Below are 24,008 nucleotides of genomic sequence, written 5' to 3'. Positions count from 1 at the left end.
GATTGGGGTGGGTTGAGCGGTTTACACATGCAGGTGGAAAGCTGTAGCATTTCACACACAAACAATGAAGCAAGCAATAGATTCTGAATCAATATTGATTTTTCAGATCTTGACTGAAACTAAACTAGACTGCAGCCTGGAATCTGATGGATCTGCCAGTTAAAACTGACAGCTCTCATACTACTGAGAGAACAGTGCAATGACCCCAAAAAAGTTTGGTGGTTGTTTTTTTTAATTATTATCTACTACGTAAAAATAAACCAATTTTATTCTTAATAAATGTGCAGTGGCACTTCATACAAGCCACATTAAAGTACCACCTGGTCATACTCCTGCATAAAATTCATAGCAAAGTAAGATTTTTGCTGTCTACCTTCAAACTACAGTAACTTAATTAAAAACAAAACAAACAAAACCCAGAACAATACAATCTTCTTGATAGTTCCTGCATATGCCACTAGTATAAAAAGGCCTAATTCCCAAAACAAGCATGAATATGAAATGTCATATAATTGCTACTTACAGGGGAGTTAAACTTTTTTATCAAGATATTGAGAAATTTCATTGAAATATATCCAGAAACATTTTATGTTAGAATGAATTACTCAAAATATGAAGATGATGAAACTGCCATTACATACACCGTGTACTGAAGGCCATTCTAAAACATTTGGGTTTAAGTTGGCTCTGACTCCTGGGGCAGAGTCAAATGTCTGAGATAAGGCTAGAGCCTTTATTCAGAAAATGTGCAAGAAAAGTAATTTGCCAGTTCTGCATCTGCTGTTTATAGTCACATTGAAAAAGATTAAATATATTTTAATTCTCTGATGCACCAGCACTGTCTGACATAATTTTAAAACTTGAATGCTCCATTTTTTTTTCCCCACAAGAAAACTGCTACCAAAAAGCAGAAGACTTCTTTCATTGATCAAACATTTGACAAACTGATTCCCATAGACAATATCAATTACCAGCATCACCTCTCCCTCTTCTGGTCCTACAAAAACCATCACTGAGATTAAATTGATCTAGTTGGAGCTCCCCAGGAAACTAACCAACCCTATTAATTTCCTGGCTGTAAAATACTGGGCATGGCAGCAGAGGAAAATCAGTCCTCTACCACACACACACACACACACACAAACAGCAGTACTCCAAATTCCATTTATTTGCCAGTAGGTACAGCCATGACTTCAGTAACAGCTACACCGAGACAGACATGTGAAACATTTTTGTAACCAAATTCTTTTTTCTTAAATTAATGCTCACACCACGTAAAGGAAGGAACTGAACAGTATAGTCTTTGTAGCTAATGAACAAGCAAGCATGGAGTAGGATTACTATGGACCAATACACAAGAAAAACAGAAGAAAGTAACATACAAAACAGGTTCTCGGGCTGTCAAGGCCAGTGCACAAGATGCATTCTATCTGCACGACTAAAGTAATTCTGAAAAAATCCTCAGAATTTACCCCACAAAATTCAATTTGTTCAAAATATTCAGAAACATTTTCTTCCCAAGTAACTAGCCAAGGCTACCTACTTAAAATACACAATTACTCACTTCTGGAGAGCTCAATCCTAGAACAAAAAAAGACAAAACTCAAAAACCAACAACAAAAAAACTTCACACTATTACCTTGCAATACTTGCTTATATATGCCTAGCAAAAGCAGACTGCTGTATTTACAGTCCAGGCAGAAAGACTGAAGGCCAGAAGAGAGAACCACCAAAACACATGTTGCAGAACTAAAAGTAATACAGATATCTTCAGTGGTGACATCTCAAAAATGGTTTCCCCAATATTCCAGTTGAAAGAGTAAATATAGGAACAAGTAACAGAATAGAATCAAAGTGAAAAAGAAAATTTTTGAAAGACGCTAACCCTTGCTCTTCTATGGCACCAAATAAAATCCTGGAGTTTCAAGTCAATCATCTTTTACCAGCTGTCCTTCCAAGGTTGAGAAGCCAAATGGTAACAGTAAGAGACACACTGATAAATTCAGCCACAAAACTTACACCACCACAATTTTTCTTCATAGCTCTACAACACAAATTATGTAACATTTTCTTAGCATATAAAGCAACCAGCATGCCACCGCCAAATCTTATAACCCTAGTTATATTGCTCGAGATTAAAAACAAAAAATTAAAACATTAAAGTTGCAAGAAGTGTGTTCATCTTACAGAAAACATTCTGGAATTGCATCCTTCTGAACAGATCTATATTGTTTTTATATAAACATCTGACAGACTAAAATTCTCAATACTAAGTGGTTTTACTTACTTTTATTTTTTGTAGTTCTTCACTGAAGGGATTCTTGACTGTCAAAAAAAGATAAAAAAATTAATTCATTCTGGAGCCTGAAAATACTGAAAAGGTATATGAACTCTGTAGCTTTATGACAACACAATAATCTTTAGATAAAAGCAAACAAGTCCATAATATGACAAATAGCAATTAGACAGCTATTAACCTTTGACTTAACTCCACATTTGATATTGCACATTTGATATTGCACTATACTAGCATTTAGGTTAAACCAGAATCTTGTGTATCTAGAAATTTCACAGCTACTTCCAGGCAAACAAAACTGTGCTTGTCATTTACCAAACTCTTGCTTTAATGACTCAATTACATTGACATCATAATTCGCAGGTTTTAGTGTCCAGTTTAAGAAAGTACTTTTTTACTAAGCAATAATCCAAACACAAAGCTGTACAACTCATCAGCATTTTCTGTTTTGAGAAGAGCAAGAGATGACACACAGAGAGCTCAGGTGAAAAGTCCACTGTGACTATATGACCATTTCTTCCTTTCTAAATAAAAGAGTTTCCACAGCTCCTGAAAGCCTAAGTTTATCAATTATATTTCTTTTGGCTACAAAAATAGATTCTTCAAGGAAAAGAAGCTGAAATCAGCCAAATAATTTGTGTTATGCTTCCACTTAAGACTGACCAGCTGGTAACTAAAGAGTTACCAAGACAGGAAGCAATCACCATTGTTAAAGCATATTGTCTTGCCTTTCTAAGCTACAAACTCTTGTTTCACCCACAGTTTGAGCTTATACAGAAAAAAGCAGTTCCATAGTTCACCAAGCAAAAACACAAAAGAAAAAAAAAGTATCCTGGGAAACCTGATGCAAAATTGCAGGTCTAGGTTGTGAATGTCATCACATTGATGTTGAAAGCACAACAAAAACAGGCAACACTTGAAGCAGCACACTGCTCTATAATACAGTTCTAGCAGAAGTAGAGTTCATGGTGGGGGGGGGGAAGAGTACTTTCCACTATTCTAGGTCTGATGCACTTGCATAGAGAATCTAGAACAGTCTGGGAAGAACTTCATGCATTTTGAAATCCTGCAGTTCAACTTTCTATACCAAGGCATAGTAAAAGACAAGGACCATCTTAAATAGTGTCCAAAATACATAATACAAATTATATAGTGTAATTACACCCACTCCCTCACCCCAGATATTGCAGCTGTTTACACAGCATTTCTGCTTGCATCTGAAGGTAACTCAGCAACAGCCTCCGATAGTGCTAGCCGATTTGACTTCTTATAAGGCACGCTCATGCATAAAGATATGCACAAAACATCAAGAGTTGCCTCCCCAACAGTCAGGTGATTGATAATATCTTGAATCCTAAACCATGATTATTAAGCTGATCAGTTAATTTAGTTCTAAATGGAAAAAAAAAAAGAAATAAAGGTGGACACACGAGATCAAATTCATAATAAGATTTCTCATTTAGGAGAAATGGAGGATACAAAAGAAACTACGAAGAAATTTATAATCCAGGGGTCCCCTAACCTTTGCCAAGTGTAATAGCATCTGCATAAGTAAAAAAAAAAAATTGTAACAAAAAAATAGTTTCATAAAACAATGTAATTTTTATTACCTGCACAAACTTCCATGGCACTGTTGGCAGCTGACCCACTTCACCTTATTTTTGAAAGGCAAGTTTGAAGTGGGAACAATACCATTTTCATTACTCCTATACATAGCAATGGTAAGGAACACATTTCTACAATTACAACAAATTATAAAGCTTGACTCTAAAACTTTGCAAACAACGATTTGTCCATGTGCCTGAGCTCAGAAGCAAATTAAGCATGCTATCTTCCCAACAGCAGTAAGCACTTCAGCTTCCTCTGACACAGCAAATGGAAAATACAAACCGCAACAAAACCACCCAAACACAGAGACTGGTTTTCAGAGACATCTGAATACTTGATTCAGGTATCAGATTAATTAAAACTGATACAAGCAGACGTTCAAGCAGTCTTGTAAACCAAGCCCTATACCACTTCACGATTTCATTCTATAGGTGCAAATTCTTAGACATCACCTACTAGATTATCATGCTACCAACTTTACAAAGCTTCTATGTATTTCGTTCATTAACTCAGCTGAACATTCCCAGTACGCTAAACTTTTAATCTAAATAGCCTAAAAATAGGATTAGAGAAACACAGCCAAGGCTCTAGATGACTGCCAACCTCCCAGTTTGATCGTTAGTTATCCAGACAGGACAATTATGTAATTATGGTCTCTTCCCAAGGTCAATCTTATTGAGCATACATGAAATCTTGATTATATGGTTTTAGATTGCAGGGAAGGGCAGGGGGAGGGGAAGAGACACAACAGTGTGTAGATTTCAGTGTACCTGACAAACATACATTTTAGCACTGATGAAAGCCATGGAACAAGCACAAATGCAATACTTCCATGCCTGCAAAGATGCAAACTGAAAACTGTCAGCTGCAATTCTACATACGCTAGGACAGTACAGCAATTAAGTGAAGGCAATGGTGGTGTTACACTCAGACTTTCAGCATCACAATCCCAGTGTCACACGTGAACAACTTCATATTTAGATAAATTAAAAACACTGAATTTATGAAGCAATCCAGATGAGATGTCAATGTTTGCCTCTCTTTCACAAATACACAGTGGTTAAAGCGACCAAAAAAAAAAAAAAAGACTCTCCTCCATAATTATCTGCCACAACAATTTAATCAATCCTCATAATTCATTATTTTAACTCACACTATAGGATTTCCATTAAATTCCTCTGAAGTGATTTTATGGCAAGTTAGTTAGCCAGTAAGTGAGATACATTTTATGTAAGACGTTAATATAGTTTAGGATGCCTGATGCCTTAAGAGGCAAGTATGCTAAGTGCAACTGCCAGCAATTTATCAGCTGCATATGCAATTAACAACTGTTAATCAATCTGCATCTATTTACCACATAACCGTGATTAACTTCAGTTAATAAGGCCACTCCTTAACTACCGCAGTAATTCCTCTGTTGAATCTACCCTTCTTTCGTCCAGGATCTAAGCTATTACTGAATCCTCTCACTTGCTCCAACCACAGATGTCAAGTTTTCATCTACTCCAACATGTCTAAGGCATTTCAATATACTACATCAACATTATTGGTTCAAAAGCCTTCATGACAGCTCTTAAAATAGGTAAGTATAGTTAGAAGAGTAACAAGTTCTACCAAACTAAGCATTAATTTAATAACTAATTACTAATAGAAGAGTTTATGTGAACATAATTCCAAGGCTCCTCCTCAAAAAAGGTTCAATACCTCTACCGTATAGCAACAATTACCAGCCTTGAAAGTAGTCTATCCATCAAGTTCACAATTTTATGAGCTTCAAAGAACAAGTTCTCATCTACTTATACAACAAAGCTAAAGAGATAAATTTCTAAAACAGGAATCTCCTGACTTATCTCCCAGGGGGTCTTCTCTCCAGGTTAGCCAACCAACCAACAACCACATCCACCGCCCTCAAAAAAGGAGGGATGCAACAAACTCCCTGGACATGGCAATCTCATTATCCATCAGAACTCCCCAGACAACAACAAAACTGCAAGAAGCATGGCCATTTTACCTGGCAACATGCGAATACTAGCTGCAAGATAAAAAAGCAAGAGTACTTTCATAGAAGAAAAGCCTCAAAAACATGACAAAGGGAATCATACTAGCTCCCCTGAAACACTGTAATAGCTAAACATTCTGCTTGAAAGTTTGAGACATTGGAAGAGCAGCTTTATTCCTGGCAAGGTGTAATGATAATAGGATTCTTTGGCCAGACATGGAAGTAAACAAAAATCAAGCACACTAAGGGACATCATCCTCACATGAAACTTGATTTCAGAACAGGAAGGGGTATGCTATTTAAAGTCCATGTTTAAAAAGTGATCTTACTTAAATGCTAGTTAATCAAGAACAAGACAATAAGATTGCTGAGAAGCCTGCAAAAGAAATCAAAGGAGCATACAAATATTGTGCTAGTTAACTGAAAAGACTAATAATGACCCTCAGAAGTAACTAATTTACACTTATTACTGTTGGGACAAGCTGTAAATGCTGACTTACAGACTACTAGAATTCCTCAGAATGGCAGAACTGGTTAGTCTCAAATAACAAAAAGTCACCAATACAAAGCTAAGGGTCACAGCACAGCTCCAAAGCATTCCAGCCAAAGCTGTCAACGTAAATGCACATACCAAGCCATCTCACAGAGATGCTCAATTTTAGGAATACAAGTGCAGTCTGTGCCAACATACAGGTTAATTTTCACTACAATACAGAAGCTTTCATCTTTAACGTAACAATAAAACTGCTCACCACCACCACCCATCTTCCTCCCTAATATTGGTAACAATTGCAAACAGATGCAGTATTTACAAAGGTTTAGTTTTCTTCAGTAAGATAAACAGGGAGCACAAAGTGGGATTTCAAAGCATGCTTTGACATGAAGTTGCAGCCTAATTGCAGACATTCACAGAATCACAGAATCATTAAGGTTGGAAAAGACCTTCAAGATCATCAAGTCCAACTGTTAACCCAACACCACCATGCCCCCTAAACCAGATCCCAAAGCGCCACACCTACACATTTTTTGAACACCTCCAGTGATGGTGACTCCACCACCTCCCTGGGCAGCCTGTTCCAATGCTTGACCAGTTTCTCGGTAAAGAAATTTTTCCTACTATCTACTCTAAACCTCCCCTGGTGCAACTTGAGGCCATTTCCTCTCATCCTATCACTAGTTACTTGGGAGAAGAGACCAACATCCACATCGCCACAACCCCCTTTCAGGTAGTTGTAGAGTGCAATAAGGTCTCCCCTCAGCCTCCCCTTCTCCAGAGAGGACAGTAAGTCCTCCATTCGTCAACACATAAGTCAGCTTTTACAGAGTCTTAACAATACAAGTTCCAAAGACTGACATAGCTTCACAGACAGTCATGCCTAGAAAGAAGATATGCACAAATAAAAATACCTTTGCTTAGGACATAAGCTAGAACAGTATCACTAACATGGTACCAAAATAAGGGATTCAGTTACCTTCTGCTCACCAAATTAGGATGCTGACAAGTAGCTAATCCTTCCACTACAGCTATCTCCTACATGCTGCGGTACCTTGCCCTGAACAGTGTTACCATTCTTGCAGTTTCAGTATTCAATACACTTCTTGTCGAAGTTCTTTGTTATATTGTTATTATTATTACATTGTTATTTGTTATAACATGAAAACTGAAGTATGAAGGAACAGTCACACTGGGACAAACCAAGGATTCAACCAACCCACAATCCTGCCTTAGCAAGAAGTTTTACTCTTTTCAGAAACACCTGTCCCTAACTGGAGGCCACAGAATAGTGGCAAAAATGAGTGTCAGAGCATAAGAATATAAAGTATATGCTGATACTTCAACAGAATATTCTCCCAGTCATAAAAACAAAAAAAAATTGCACCTCAGAAGCTTCCTGAGGCAGCTTCCTGAGGCAGTCAGAATTGTCTGGCTATTCTTTGCACACACACACACACCCCCAATTATCAACTCCAATGTATTTTCCTTACCAATCTGTCTAGTTCCACATCGACCCCAAGCAAGCTTTTAGCTTCAGCAACATATGGTCACAAAGAGTTCCACAACTTAAACGCACATGTGTGAATAAACAGCTTCTCTGCTTACTCTGAATTTGCCACTTGTTAACTTGAGAAACTCCTCCTTGTATTAGAGGAGACAGTGAGTAATCAGACGCTATTTTACCCTCTCCATAATACTCATGCCTTTACTTCATTCCTCAGTCCTCTCTTCCACACTCAAGTCATATACCTCCTTGCTGAGAGCCATACTATGCTTTTGGTAATATCACTACTCTCTGAACCTTTTTGCAGCTCTGCTATGTCCTTTCTGAGGTTGAGGACCAGAGTTGGACACTATTCAAAATAACAGAGCACCAGGGATTATTAGTGCCATAATTAGTGCCATCCTCAAATACATCCTCTCAGATACACCTTGTTCTAAATTCCCTTCCTCAATAGAAAATCCTACCATTGTGTTTCCATCTTGACCATGACTGAATATCAAGCTAACATTTTTAAGAGTCATTGTAATGCCACCATCTATTTCTGAACATACAGATAATCTGATTTCCTAAACAAAAAAGCAGCTTTCCAATGCAACTTTAAGGAGCTGTAAAGCCACAGCTGCAGAAACAAGAATGATCCCGATTAACCTGTAAGCACTTCATTTCTCAATGTGATGATACCAAAAGCACCAAATACCATCTACACGAGAATTCAGAGACTGTACACTGCAACACACGCTTCCAAGCTAGCAACTTCTGCAGAAGCAAGAATGTTCCTCCCTGCAAACAAAAAAGAACTTTTCTCCTCCCCACTCACCATGTCACAAGCAGACTAATCCCAAAACAGAAGCAGTTATTTTTTCCAAAATTTGTCCTGTAAATGTGTGTTCAGTAAGTGGATAACCTAACACTTTCTATTAGAATTTTTTCTTCATCAAAAAGACCCCCACCATTAGCTGGATAACAGAGGAAGCAACAATACTGGAAGCACTGCTATGCAAAATGGGCCTTTAGCCCAGCCTTTTTCTACATAACCTTGGAAACCAGTTCTCAATAATTTTACAATCCAAGTACTTTCAACATCAACTAACAGACCTGTAAATTTTTCATTAAGCTTGGGGTCAAGTACTGATTCCACCTGGTGACATACCATATATGTGTCAAGGACAATTCTAAAGCATTGTCTCTTAAAGCTCCTAAGTCTTAAACCACCAGAAACACAAACAAGTTGTTACAGGAAATAAGTTATTCCAGAGCTCCATCTTTCAAACAGCTTAAGTAAAATAATCCTGCCTTTAATTTCCTCTCTGCAATTACTCAATGCTCAAAACAAATGAGCAGTTTTGCATGACCTGCATCTCCAGATTGCGCTAATTCAGGTAGAAACCACTTTGAATCGTTAGGCTAAATCTCTGTGCTTTGATATTCAGACACCAAGTCATACATCAAGCTGAGTAATTCCTTCACTACAGATCATCTTTGTGTGCTTTGGAAAGAGTTTTTATATTTCTAAATCAGTACACCATTGTAGTTTGAATAGTCCTTGGCCATGCCAATTTTGAACAGCAGCACAATCCGCCACAAGGATCAGAGAATTCTAAAACCAGATGAATCTTTCCTTAACATCAAGTCAGTTTTTCAACTGCCTCAGCTTAGAGAGCTTCTATTGATAATTTTTCCCCCAATATCATTTGAATTTATTCTGTTTGCGAAGAGGTGATATAAGGATTGATATAACCAAACTATTTCATAATGACTCTTTTTTTTTTTTTTTTTTACAAAACCCTTCTCTAAAAGAATTAAAACTATCATACCTGTGATAGAAAATGTGTCTCAACTGAAATGTTTATCAGCCCTGAAAATAGCAGTCTTCATTTTTTTAGGTAAAAAGATGGGAAATACCAGAGTTTCTCTTTGGAGTTCTTCACGGCTTCTTAAAAAAACCCTCTCCTTATTTTAGCTCTATCACCCTTTCTAGAAATAATCAAAATCTACTCCTGCCTATTTAAATACTAGTTAGAAAAGGCTTGAGTGTTGAAAGATGCTCTTAAGAGAGTCATGTCATTTAGGTCCATATTTAAGAAGAGTGACTAGTGTTTTGTGAGAGCTTCTCATCAAATTATTCAGTTTCATTAAAATAAAAATTACTAGTTTCATTCTAGTACTTGTATTAATGACTGAAAACCTAGAAATCCTAAGTTTTGTGCTTAAAAGAGTAAAGTATTTTAATCTGTGTAGTGCCTGTAGATATCCCAGTACTGTAAAACAGAAACAGATACAGTTGGCTGTAAATCAGTTCTTAAGAACGTCACCTTTTTTAAGCAAAAAGCCTTATAACATAAATCCAGAATCGAAACAATTACCAAGACATCAGAGCCAACTTCAGAGGAAGTTTTCACTATATTGTTGTCACATTCACTGCATGAATACTGCTGCCAGCTATAACCTACTGTACTGAAGTGCCCATTTCAAACAAAGCCAATACCTCAGACTGACATCTGCAAATATTAACAAAGAGACTGCCTTTCCTTCTTTCTGGTCTCCTGTTTCCTAAATATCACCATCAACCATAGCAAGACTCAGGGAAGAAAAATAAACTACCTACAGAGCTATAGGACAGACATTGGTTGTTTGAAAAGGAAGAATGTGCAACCTGCCTGTCTGTCTGAATAAAGCATGGAAGTTCTTTTTCTTCTAGAAGACCCTGTGAAAATAACTGTATGCAACAGATGAAGGAACAAGTAAATGAGTCCAAATGAGAACCAATGCAGCCACACCAAGAAACAGAAAAAACTTCAAACCACCACTATCAGCAAGAAAATAACACTGCATTTTGAGTCCCCAATTCCATAGACAGATGAGAAATTTGGGCAGAAAAGACTCAGGAAGTGTTTCACACCCCTAAGTTGGGGTGGGGGGTTGTGTCATCAGAACTATGAAGTGCCGGTCATCAAACACTCCAGACAATAGTTCCACAGCTGCCACACCCACCCAGGAACTGATCTTCACCCCAAATTCTCTCTCCTGTATGCCTGCATTAATCTCAATGGAGCATACTCAGTACAAGTATGCTTATCCTTACAAGCATGCTTATCCTTACAAGCACATTAAGGTGCTAGGTTATTCACAAAATCATGTTTCCTGATCTGTACTTGTGGAAAGATAAAATAATTCTTATGATAAAGTATCCCCTTTTCCAGTTTTATTTCTACCAGAGTAAGGAAATGTTTTATAGCAACTGAATTTGCACACACACTCTTTTACATGCTATTACAAAGCATGTTGTATTTCAATGAAGAAACAGCTGTCTGTTCTATTAGGAAAAAATGGCTCAAGATAAAGTGCATTTGCCATGCATTGTAAAAATCAGGTAATACTACATCCATTCCTTGTACACACATAGTCTCCACTATAGGCTAGTATTTGGATGTAGGAAAACGAAAAACCACACTAAGACTGCTTTTACCAGCAGTTGCAAAACATTACCAGGAGAAACGTTAAACTTCACACACCTACCAGCATTTTACGATGGTTAGAGAATACCTTCACTTGCAAGAGAATCAGAATACGCTTCTGTAATAGCTCTTCTCCCTTCTTCTGTGCTCCCTCCCAAATATTTTAGCTCCTTACACTTTGTAAGGTCAAACTACACCCACAACTTCAAGAAATGAGCACAAATAATTAAAAAAAAACACCAAGGATATTCAGAAGCAGGGGAATTGCCACCTTGAAAACATGTCAGCAAGCAGCTCAATGTTAAATTAGGAAGTGGTCTGCTTTCCTCAAACTCCAAAGTTCAAGATTGCAAGCAGATTCATAAAGACTCATAAAGAAGGTTTAAGAATCAATAAGAATCTGCAATTAAATATTAAATCTACTGTCACTCTGCCAAGGGGCCCAGTGTGCACAGAATCCTGTGATCTTGTACAAACAGGAAGGATTCCTATCTTGAAGAACTTCCAACATAAAAATACCCAGTTATAACCTCTTCTTCCAGATACACTTCAGTTACAAAGTAGTAGTAATATACTATACTAGTACGAATAGTTCACAGCATCCAAAGATAACATTCAAATGGAGAGCACTGACAAGAGAACTCTTAAGAGACCCTCGATCATGATAGCACAGACATTAACAAAGACAAGATAAAGATCACATAGGGATTTTGTATTTAAAAACAGTGTTCTGGTGTGCTTCCGTTCTTTTAACCATTCAGCACACATTAGTCTATCACTGCTTGCTTCACAAACAGCAGCAAAACTGCTGAACAATGATCTACACAAAGCCTGAACATGGCAGTAAGACTCTGAAAATAGGTGCCCTAGTGTATGCTAGGGAGAAAAAAAAAAAAGAGCTTACTCTATGCAGGACATACAGAGGTAGCAGCTAGCAGTTCTCCTGTCATTGCAAAGATGAGCTTTCACAGAGGAAGCAGCAGTCAGCTTACCAGGAGTATCCATATTTGCTAAACAGAAGGAAAGCTGCCCATCACGTATAGCAGAAGTTTGCAGAGCTCAAAACCAGGATGATCTCAGCAGTAATTCAAGACATAACATCACTTGATTAGAAATGAATAAAAGTAGGCAATATTCAGTAACTTCCACTTCCAGCTGGACTGGGATGCTAAAAAGTTGACTAAGCTTTCAGGCCGTCTACCATACCAGCTGCATTTGTTTGCTAGCATAAACTGACTAGTTCAAATAAAAATTATCTGAAGGGAACAACTGGACTACCACACAGCCATACATCACCATTATCCTTATATATACACACCTCACCATTGTCTCCTATACTCAGTTAAGAGTCTGCTTGAACTAAGACTTCCAATATTGTGATCATAGTTGTTTATTAATTCAACAGGTTACACCTACTAGTTACAGGGTTACATCATCAGCTCGTGAGTAAACTGAGGAATTTTCTAGCAGTGCTGTGTGCACTTCTTGTGAGCTGGGTGGATCTAGGGAGGAGGAAGAACCTATCTTGGCAGAAAACTCATCTGCCATACAGAAACAGCAAAAAAAGAGGATGGAAAGGAAGAACAAGTGACTCTTACTGAGATCTCAAACACTGGGGACACAATAAAACCTTACCACACCATTAGCTATTTGTAGATAGATGAGAACTCTGTAGGATGGAAGTCACTACATAATAGTACAAAGCTAGGTGCTTGAACTACAAAACAAAGTTTACAAAACAAGATCTCAACTCTCCTTCCTCAAACCATTTCTCTCATGCTTAAGGAAGCACTAGCTGGCCATATAGCTAGTAGTCTGATGCCAAGGTTTGCGTAAGAAGCTCAGTACATTCCTGTCTCCTGAATGGCAGAGAACATCACATGCTAATTCATTCGTTACAGAAGGGATAGGCAGACCCCATTTGGCCTTTGGTTCTCAATCACTAGGACAGCTCCTTCCCACGGATGCTACTTTGATGTGTTTTCCCTCCACAGTTTGCTCTCCCTCTAAAGGAATCACTTTAATACCATGCATCCTATCCTTCAGGATAAAAACAAGTCTGGATTTAACATCCCATTGGTGTTGGGTTTTTTCCTCTACTTAATGTGCAGATTGAGTACAAGTACACACGTTCGTTGTTAGTTCATAAGCAGCACCTTTAGGTGAAGGTCAAGAGAAAAGAATAGTACTTAAAGTTATACATAAAAAAATGCATTACCCACTGCATTGTCCACTTGCAAAGTACAGACACATTAGTGCTCAATGAAAACAATCTAAAAAAAAGTCTACAGCATTTCTGCAGGGAGTACCACCTTGATGGAAGTCAAACTTAACTAACACTGGTCATAATACACCTAAGATCACCAAGTCAGACTGTGCATATACACCTGCCCATTCTGAATGAATGAGCTCTGAAGAGTACTTAAAAGGCTGGTATTTCTAGTTTTCAATGAGAAATGAAAAACTAGTAGCTCAAAGGACACTATACACACAGTACAACAGTATGGCTCTCTCAGATGTTCTCAACACTCCATTTTATTTTTTTCTGAGTTTATATCAAAATGAACATGTGTTTGCTATTATATACAAAATATAAAAGTACCCAAACATTAATATATCCTTTAGCACAGCTCAGATTCCCCATTTCCCACAGTGACTTAGGAACACCTTTATCCAAAGCTGCTTTTGCATAAGCAGTATTTCACATGCTTACAGATAAGAGAAACAAAACCCAAAAATAAGTAGTGAGACTAGTTCCTTCTCCAGAAGGAAATCTGCATCTCTAACCTCATTTTCTCAGCTAGGCAAAGACTTCCCCAGGACAGCATAAAGTTCCTTTGACCAAAAAAACCCACCACAAAACACCAAACCAAAAAGAGAGAGAACACCTTTTCAGCTTTTTTCTTGAAATACACCACACCTCTCACCTCTAGATGCCTCATACATCAGCTGCAAACCAATACAGAAACAAACTAGGACAAACCTGACATCATACCCTCCTCTTCTTTTAAGGATCCCACCAAGGAATTTCATAAATCATTTTCTCTTATTTACAAAGTCACAGTAAACTATTTCCAAGGAACATGCAAGAATGAGAAAAAGCACGAATAAGACTGCCAGACTGGCCCTTCCCCAATAATTCAGTTTGACTGTGGACTTCCATAGCCTGAAAGAGGCCTCTAAGGGGTCTGTCACACATGCACCACCCAGTCTGTCACTCAAATTAATACACTCTTTTGTTGTCTGAAGCATGACACCTGAAAAAGAAGAGCCAGCCCACTAAACTTTTAGATATAGGTCAAATGCCAGAGATGAACAGAAAAATTAATGATTAATGTTTTACCATTTCCCAGAAAATATGCTGGGAATTAAAAAAAAACCAACAAAACAAACAAAAACAAAAAATCAGACCACCACACACCACAACCAAGAGCTGTTTCAGGCAACAATAAGAAAAAAAATACACAAAAAAATTAAAATCACACATCTACCTTTTGATATTTGAAACCCCTCATTCACAGTAAATTCTTCATTGCTCAGTATCTATTAACAGGTTTCAGATTAGTTCTAGCTAGACTTCTGTTCTCTATGACCAACAATATCTACACATTCAGATAATTATTTGTTTGATGAAGTTGTGATGTGAGATAGGGGAATACTGGACATGAAGTGTTCATGTTGTGCAGCTTGACAATACTGAACAGACCCTGGGATAAGTATTACTGAATAAGTGTGCTGTGGAATGTTTTGTTGTATAACTACATAGTAAGATGAGAAATATTGAGGGGACAGATGGTGAAGGTGAGTGGCTTTGAAACACAACCTATTGAGAATATCCAAAAGCTAACATAAGCAGTTATGAAGTCTGAGGCTTCTCCAATGAGCAATTCAGAGATTTAACTGACCTTCAAAGAAACACTCTTCTGTGGAGAAAAAGCAAATTAAGATCTAGATGTGGCCTTAAAATCTAGTCTGGAACAACACACCATTTATCCAACTCATTCCAGCAGTCCTCTTCATGCTTAAGTTTTGTTCGGTTGATTGCCTAGCAAGGACAGGCTGAAGCTGCGTTTACCCAAGATACCATGAGTCCAAGTATGAAAGTTTCTTGTACTTTTTCAATAAAGAAAAGGTTAAGGGAATGTGACCCGTATATAAACCCTGTATTAAGTGAATAAAGACAGTATGAAGGAAGTCTCTAATATGAATTATATTCATATAATTTATACATAAAACAATTATTTTCTAACAAGCCATTTTCCAATTTTTGATTAATGGCCTTCTCCAAGACAGAGAAAAAGCAGCCTAGGAATTGGTCTACAATCCTTCATTTATGAACAAACCTGTTTCTTACTTATCTAGCACAGCATTACTAGAATTCAGTGGATGTTGCAGACTACTTAGTAAGTTTTATTGCCACTTAATTCAATGTTAGACCTCTCTTTTTAAGTCCCACCTCTTCTCCTCCCCACATTAAGCAGCCTTCTTTATGAATTCAGTCTGTCACTGAAGAGTTCATTCAAATCAGCTAAAAGAATTTAAGACTCTGAAAAGGCAGCTTTATTCAAGATACCCGTGTTACAATATGACCCTCAGTAAGCAAAGGATTTGATCCTTTCCTCAGCAAAAAGACTCCATCTCTGCAAAACACCAGACATAACAGCACATCTCCTCCAACAAACTAGGCTCAACAGGCACACCACATTTGCCTGCTTCACATTTATCACACATCCACATTCACTTGCTCCTCTACCCTCTCACCCTCCACAGTAGACTGTAAACACACAGCAGAACAAAGAAACAGCACTAAATAGCATTGTGGGAAGTACAGCACAGTAGCACGGAAAAGGTAACAATGATAAGGGTACTGGACAAAAGGAGCCACCAAAACCAAAGTACAGCAGTTTGGGCCATACTATTTTTCTTAATTACAAACGGTACTTGTTGGTGAAGACAGGTTTCTTGTTCATGCCATAGTATGCTTAAGTAATATAAATATAACTGATTCATTCTTCCATCTCCATTACCTACACTGGTCTTCAACTCCTCCATCTGGGCTGAGAAGCTTACTGAATGGACAGAATTATACAGAATCCTTAAAATTTCCAGGAGAGAATGCTAGCAATCTCTCAGACTAGAGATGCATGAACCGGAAGCCTTGATTTGCCTGGATCGAAAAACTGTAGAAATATTGAGGTAACATCAAAGCAGTGTCTTATCTGAACAGTCAGCTGTAAAAAGGCCATACCTGCATGGAGTCAAAGCATCGAGTTTGTTTTGCTATTTCACAGTTTCTAGGGACAGAACACTGACATCAACTGCAAAGCCTTTGTGTCATCAGTTTCATTCGAGAAGCTGATGGTTTTTTTTAATATGTATTTACAACAGGACTCAGCATCAGGCCTTATAAACCGGAGCAAACCTTCTATGAAAGAACATGAGATCAGCTTTAAGCTGTGCAGTGATTCTTTGATCTATCCTTGCATCCATCAGTATGCTTCTTTCCATCAGTAAGACTGCCCCTTTTCCAAGTTTTTCTAAATCAGACTTACTCAGCGGACAGAAGCCATCAAGGTTACTTTGATCAGTGGCAGAGTTACACCATGTCCTCTGGTGTAACTGTAAGGATTACAGCTTGTAATTTATTACAGTCACAGCAAAGGCATTGCCACTTTCTCCCACAACTCTAGACCTATAGGCAGCAACAGTAGGAGTCAAGAAAGAAAGAGTAAGGACAAAGACACTACTACACTACTACTAAATTCTTCGCAAACATGCGAGTCCCCTGAAAAAAATCAATTTTTCTTAACAACATATCTTGATTTCACACACCCTTAACCAGTCAACTCTCCTCGGCCTACCACAAATCACAACAGACAACTAATTTCACCAGAGAATACAAATACCCACAAGAACTTTAAAGGTGTAAGGAATACGTGCCTCATGATTACAGTGGACTGCGTGCTTCTCCACAGCACTGGAACAGCACTTTCATTAACAGAAACTGATGTACTTGTTTAATTTACGTGCCTCAGCTTTTTCGTTAAGTGACCAAGCAACTTTCTCAAACAGCAGCTCTGGCCTGTTCACACTTTCATACTATTTCTGAAGCACAAGTCTAGGAGCAAGACAGGGATCAGTTCGGTACAACTCTAGCACTCCTGCCAGCTTAGCTGGGTAAGCAATCAAGCCAAAGTTTTGCAAAGTACTACTCCTAGATGAAACACAGATGTCAACAGGAGTTAAACATACATGATTTTTTAGAAACACAATTCATCTCCAGGAATAGAAAGACTGCAGGCCTGCTTCTCCTCTCGTACTGGGATACTTAAAAGATTATGAAACAGTGCAAAGGGGGGCTCCTACAATGCTAAATTTAACTCCTTGGCTATTGTGGGTTCTTCCTTAAAATAATTCCATTGCATCCATTATTGCTGTATGCATCTGTCCTAAGCAGAAAGAAATCTGCCTTGCACTTGAAGAACACTATTAGAGAGTTGGCAAAGGTTCTTAGCAGAAGAAACACAGGTTTGCTTTTTGCTTTCCCACTCCCTTCTAGTCTGAAACGTTTTATAAACATGGAAAAGTTGCAACCAGATCTGCTTTCAGATTGCAGATCACCCTTAATTTTCTCACATTTTCTTTTGAGAAAACTACCATGCACTATGGAATGGAGTGCAAACTTTCACTTAGTGTTTGATACCTAGTGAAAACAGATGCTGCCAGAACTCTTCTGCATCCCTGCTCCCCAGACAAGTAATTTTAGTTCCAATTTCTCATGACTGACTTCACAAAAAAGCATAGCCTGCAACAGTAACATTGAAAAAATGTCGTTGTAAGAATATCTAAAGTCATGGCATAAGGGAAGTTCTGTGTGCATCTGCAAACAGCAGCACATTTTTAGTATGAATGCCAAGTAAGTTAGTTCTAAGTATTCTGAACAAAGTATCAAACACAGCCATCTCCTTAAAAAAAACAGACATTCTGAAGTTTCATCATTTTTGTTTCAAACATTCATTAACAATTGTCATATTTATACTTTATACTACAGATTGGCTGCAAAGGTAAATAAAATGTTTACTAACCTTTAGGAGGGATTTGAAGTTGTCAGCTAAGATGAACCATCCTGTACTACGTAGCAATTACTTGGACTTTCCTGGGCGCAAGTCTTCGCCAAATTCGTTCCTCATTTTTAAAAGTTACCTCTGATATACCATAAAGAAGACTAGAGTTTAAAAATGTCAAGAATCCTAAGGAAATTTAACTATTCTGCCTGGCTTTACCTTACGAAGGCAGCCTAGGTTTTTTCATCTACTGATCTTAATCCAAAACTCACCAAATCACAGAAGTGAGATTAGTTACATGAGAGGTAAGTCTTTAAATCAGGATTTTCTATTGTATCACCTAGAAGAGAAATACTACTAGCTAGAGTTTAAAGCAATATACAAAAAGTGAAACGGAGCTATATGCTACTATGTCAATAGAAGAAGTTGTTATATTGTCAAATGCAAGTCAGAGTATCACTTGAAAACACAAGCAACATTAATAGCCACACAACCCAGGAACCCTCCAAATCTTTTAACTTTGCTTCCTCCCTTTACTATCTTCTCTTCTATATGTATTTCTTATCCAAAATTAATTTTCTTCCATTGAAGCCAACACTGTCAATAAGATAGACTCTTCTGAGGTGATCTTAGAAGGCAAGTAGATTTGTAACAGTTATCTGTGAAACACCAGAACACTTTAATAGTAATCTGCAGACCTGTAAGTATAACAGCCACCTTCTTGTCTTTTATACAGCAAGTTTAACTTCTTAACAATGAAATTTCCTGCATAAAATTCCATACAGTTTTAACGCCTGAAAGATTTAGAAGTCAAGAACAAAGGAACGTCAATGGAATAGAATTAAATTCTTAAAACTGTGATTTGCATAAGCTTCCATTTGCAATATACGCAACTGCTAAGTCTCCCTGAATTAACATTTCAAAAACTCAACTTGTGGCGAATATAGTAAGGATTATCCTCCTAGCAGTTGTTTTGTAACAAGTATCATAGAAAGACCAAATTACTAGCCAGAGATGTCACTGTCAAAAGCCTCTCCCACTAATAAGAGCATAAGATATTAAACAAGACCTACCTGAAAGTTTCAAGATTGCTTTTTTGCCACATCAACCACTCCATGAAGTACTGGAGTGTCCTCATCTTTCAGAAAGTAAACCAGATCTGAAAGCAACATCTACTGATGTGGTATCGTTATCAGCTTTCCATGAAAAATAAGTTTAGAACTAACGCCCAGGCACAGCCACTTGAGATGCTCAGAGTAACATCACAAAACAAAACCAGAGAAGTTGGATAAGAATCCGAACTCTTCAGGGTTTGAAGAGCCCCAGGAAGTAGACAAAAGTCAATTCTACCATTTTACTGACAAAATACTAGGCTGGCTTGGCAAAAAGTTGATACAATTCCACAGCATTTTGAAAGCAGGTGCAAGCAAAACATTTTACAGCAAGAGCCACATGAATGAGGTTACGAGCACCAAACCCAAACTGACCCTTCTTTTCACATACAACACTGTCAGAGAGAGCAGGCACAATATGCACTTATGCATTAGTTTGTCTTTTACATAAGCTTAAAGAGTAGTTTAATTTCAATGGTTTAAGATGCTTTAATAAGAGTCCCATAGATATTTATCTGCATTTTAGACAGCTAAATGCATAAAAAACTTACCTCAAGTGACCTTATGTAGGTTAGATATGGAAGAATTAGCTCAATTCTGATCTGTCTTTGAACATTTTATGTCACATGTGTGGAAAAACTAAAGCGCTTAATAGCTATTTTAGAGTTCTCAATAAGAAATCATTTGAACATTATGGATGATATAAATGCCAACTCTCTTCTGAGGTTTTCTGCTTACCACTTATCATCTGTATTATTTTACCTGGCCTAAATTCAACACCAACACCTAGTTTTAAGCCTCCCCCAATTATATACACCTCCTCTGTTCTCAGATTACAGTCAGACAAATATTATAAGTGCTGATATTGGGTGTACTTGGTGACAAATATTTTTCAATGTCACACACATAGCATCACTTTATTTTGATTTAATTTCATTCTAGGTAATGAACAATTAAGACAACAAACATTAAGCTCATTGTGCATCATTCCCTGCAAAGTTAAAGATGCCACCCAAACATGCAAATAACTGCCCTTTTGTTTTCTTACAGTAACTATGAAAATTATTGAGATAGGTGTAGTGCAACTCCACTGAATTGTAAAACGTTTTATGATGATAGTTTGAAGTTGAAAATAACTGAGTTTTTCACAATCAAATCACTCTCAGCCAACAGAAACTTACCTACAGCCATCTAAAAGACAGAAAAAACTCAGTATCCAATCACCTGAAAGGTTTTTCTTGAGATACATTTTTATTAAAAAATAATAGTGTATGAATCAGTTCTCTTTCTATAAAGAAAACAGGCAATACACCCACACAAGCATAAGAGCCAAAGGACTCACTCAGATGATGTTTAAGCTTAGGGAAGCATCTAATAGATGCCAGGTTTCTTTCCCTTCCCAATAGCAATCAGTCTTTATTGGCCTGTCTTGTCTGTTCCTGCCTGTCCTACAGACCTACCATATTTTCACTGCAAATGCCCATTTGAGAAGTAAGAATTCAGTGAGCATGTGCTGAGCATATGGGCAAGGTAACTCCCTGCTCAATCCCACATTACTTAGAAGAAGCGGCCTGCCTCTCTTCTTATCAAAGGAGCTAGCCCACAAAACCTGCTGTTCACTTCTTCCTACTCCCCCTGTTCCTATTTGTTATATGGCAAAGCCCCGGGGCTGTGAGGAAGGAGGACACATGAAACGTGAGTGCCACTGACACAACAATTCTTCAGAAGACCCACTTTCAGGACTTCCACTGAAAAGAACACTAATATGAACAGGCCGAGAACTGGCTTAATTGAACTCTCAAGCGACACTGGGCTACCAGACCTTTGACTGGGCAGACTAACCTAAGCAAAAAGGGCAGAAGAGAACAATTTCATACCAGTTCCAGCTGGATTAACTTTTTAAGAGCAACATACTCAACACAGTGATCCCACATGCTCTATAGGAAAGTTCACACATTCAAAATGGAGTTTTCTTCCAAGGCAAAAAGTTCAGCATGGGTTTCTTTTCAGTATTATTGCTATCTGCATAGCTGAGACATTCAAGCTTTATCAATGAGCATGGCAGGCGAGTTTTAACTCAACCACTGAATTTGACAGTCAGAAAGTTTACCCCAGAAGGCTGACAGACCTTCTCCCCTATTAAAAATCATCGGATTTCAAGAGTGTGTGTGTGGGGGAATCTAATACATATTAATAGAATTACACACCATATCAATACATAGGAAAACTTATGTATGTGTCTAGCAGTTATGGCCAGAAGTTAACCACAGAATACGAGTATGAGTAGTCCCAACAGTCACACTATACTGTATCTAATTTTAGCCCACCTGCGTACGTTCACCACCTCTCCAAGAAACAAGACTGGAGTAGTTAAGAGGCACGTGGACAGCAATGAAACCATTGGAAATGCAATGTCCTTGCTGCTTACTGTTCTTCACAAGCACTAAATCCTTTACCTCCCCTCCCCCAAAGAGCACAAAACAGAATTAAGAACTATTCTGCTACCCTAATATAATGAATAACGTTCAAAAGGGAAGAAAAAGAAAAAAAAACCCAAAAAACAGCCCACTACTATTTCTGCCCTGTAACATCTAGCAGATCCCAATCTAACAGTGGGATCACTCCTTACAAGGCACTGTATACATGCCCGCACACGAGTACATAAATCCTCTATCTATAGAAAGAAATACATGCACGTGTATACACCCCACAGGCCTTCCTCAATCATTTCAAGAAAAATGCAAGTCCTCAAGGACCTTTAATGCACTCACATCCCCAAACTAGCTTTTTGCATAATTTTTCATTGCTCCTGATGAGAAATTAAGACAGCAACATCATGATTTTTCTTTCTGATGTTAGAATCTCCACTGCCCATGTCAGAGCAGCCAAAAATTGAATGAGCATGAATCACCATGTACCCTTAGGTGGTACATTTTCCATTTGCATATGCTTTGTGAATAGAAAATGGTAGTTTCTAAATCCATTCCCAAAAGTTAATTTCGCATTTTAAAGAAGCTCCCAAGTAATTCAGGATTAAAAAAACACAATGCTCTGAAATTCAAACTAAAGCACAACAGTATTTCATGCATAATCATACTCTCAACTAAATTTAGTGAAAACTTATTAGAAAACAATACACAATAGGTCCAGCATTCACTGCACAAAGTTTGTTGTTGTGTGGCAGTATCACCTCAACCTAGCATCCGTTTCAAACCTCAGTATACATAAATGAGAACAACTTGCTTTATTACCAAACAACTACAGTCAAATCTTAGCCCTGCAGGAATCCCAGGCATCCCAATGTGCACGATTACTTCTGTGAGGTTAGCATAAAGCCTCACCTCGTCAATTCTCTGTTAAACATACATGTGCTACATTGAACAAAACATGTAAAATCGCTTTGTGAAGAAAACATGCTAGAAAACAAGGTATCAACAGATTACAGCAGGGAATGCCAGGATTTGAGTTTATCCTCAAATGTCTTGCAAGCTTATTATACCAGCTTGCAAGGTATATGCTTAAGGGAAGACAGTTTTTCTGTGCTGCATCCCATATAGAAAGATTATACCAAGGTGAAACCCAGAACTGCTCAATAAGGGATGTCTGGGAACACAAAGGTGGATTAACAGTTGTATATCCAGTTGCAAAGAAACTGCTCTTACCCTTCACCTAATACTTACTGTTGACTCCCACATCCTCAGCTACTCCAGAACCTCTCATTCTCAGGTATGTGAATCCCAGTATCAGAAAGAACAAGCATGCAGCAGTTAAGAGGAACATGGACAGGTAATGTGCACTGAAGCCTCCAGTGGTGGATACCTCCTCTCTTTTGAACTGTTGGAGAAGCTCCTCCTCGGGCTCTGAGAGATTCTTCTTGTAGGTGTTTTTCAGGTAGGTATGATTTGAACCCGTATGATTGGAGTGGTTGAGTCTAAGGGAGGAGGTGGTTCCACCCGGGGGAAGGCTATTACTAGCTGAATAGATCCTGGATTCAACATTATAGCTACCAGCAGCACCGCTGAGAACATGATTATTGGTCGCTTTCCTAATGGTGCCTGGAGGGTCAGTGATTTTACTGCTGTCCACGTCCGTGAGCGGTGCTGGCAGCAACGATACTGTAGGGGGTTTCTTAGGTAGGCCAATGCGGTATCTGGGGTTGGGAGGACTAGAGTCCAGATTTTCACATCCTCCTCCTCCCCTCGCCGCCGCCTCCTCTTCCTCCTGATTTCTGCCCCTGTCTAGACTCCCGGCAGCAGCCGCCTCCGCCTCCGCCCTGTCATTCGTTACGACTACACCAGCACCACAGCCTCCGCCAGCCCTTTCTTGGCCCGTCTCCATCACGCCAGCGCCGGCTGCAGCACATTTGCTCGTTATGAATGGAGCAGGAGACTTGCCGAGGCTCCGTCTGGGCCGGCGAACTGCAGGCTCCTCCTTCGGTACCTGCTGCTTGGCCCTCGCCCCCGCCTCCTCCTCC

At 38.4% G+C, this 24,008-nt stretch overlaps 1 protein-coding gene across 1 annotated transcript in view; it reads right to left on the bottom strand.

The window, feature by feature from the left end:
- Positions 1-23,872, bottom strand: part of LEMD3 (LEM domain containing 3) — a 50,655-nt gene extending 26,783 nt beyond the window's left edge. The window contains exons 1-2 of the mRNA XM_010284753.1: positions 23,215-23,872; positions 2,284-2,325 (exon numbers count right to left, since the gene is read on the bottom strand). Of these exons, the coding sequence (XP_010283055.1) occupies positions 2,284-2,325; positions 23,215-23,872 (700 nt within the window). The remainder of the gene's footprint in view (positions 1-2,283; positions 2,326-23,214) is intronic.
- Positions 23,873-24,008: the final 136 nt, after the last annotated feature.

Source organism: Phaethon lepturus, unplaced genomic scaffold (assembly GCF_000687285.1).
Source record: "Phaethon lepturus isolate BGI_N335 unplaced genomic scaffold, ASM68728v1 scaffold42653, whole genome shotgun sequence".
In the NCBI taxonomy this organism is placed as follows: domain Eukaryota; kingdom Metazoa; phylum Chordata; class Aves; order Phaethontiformes; family Phaethontidae; genus Phaethon; species Phaethon lepturus.
Note: the sequence above shows the minus strand (reverse complement) of the source record. Positions and strands in the feature narration are given on the sequence as shown.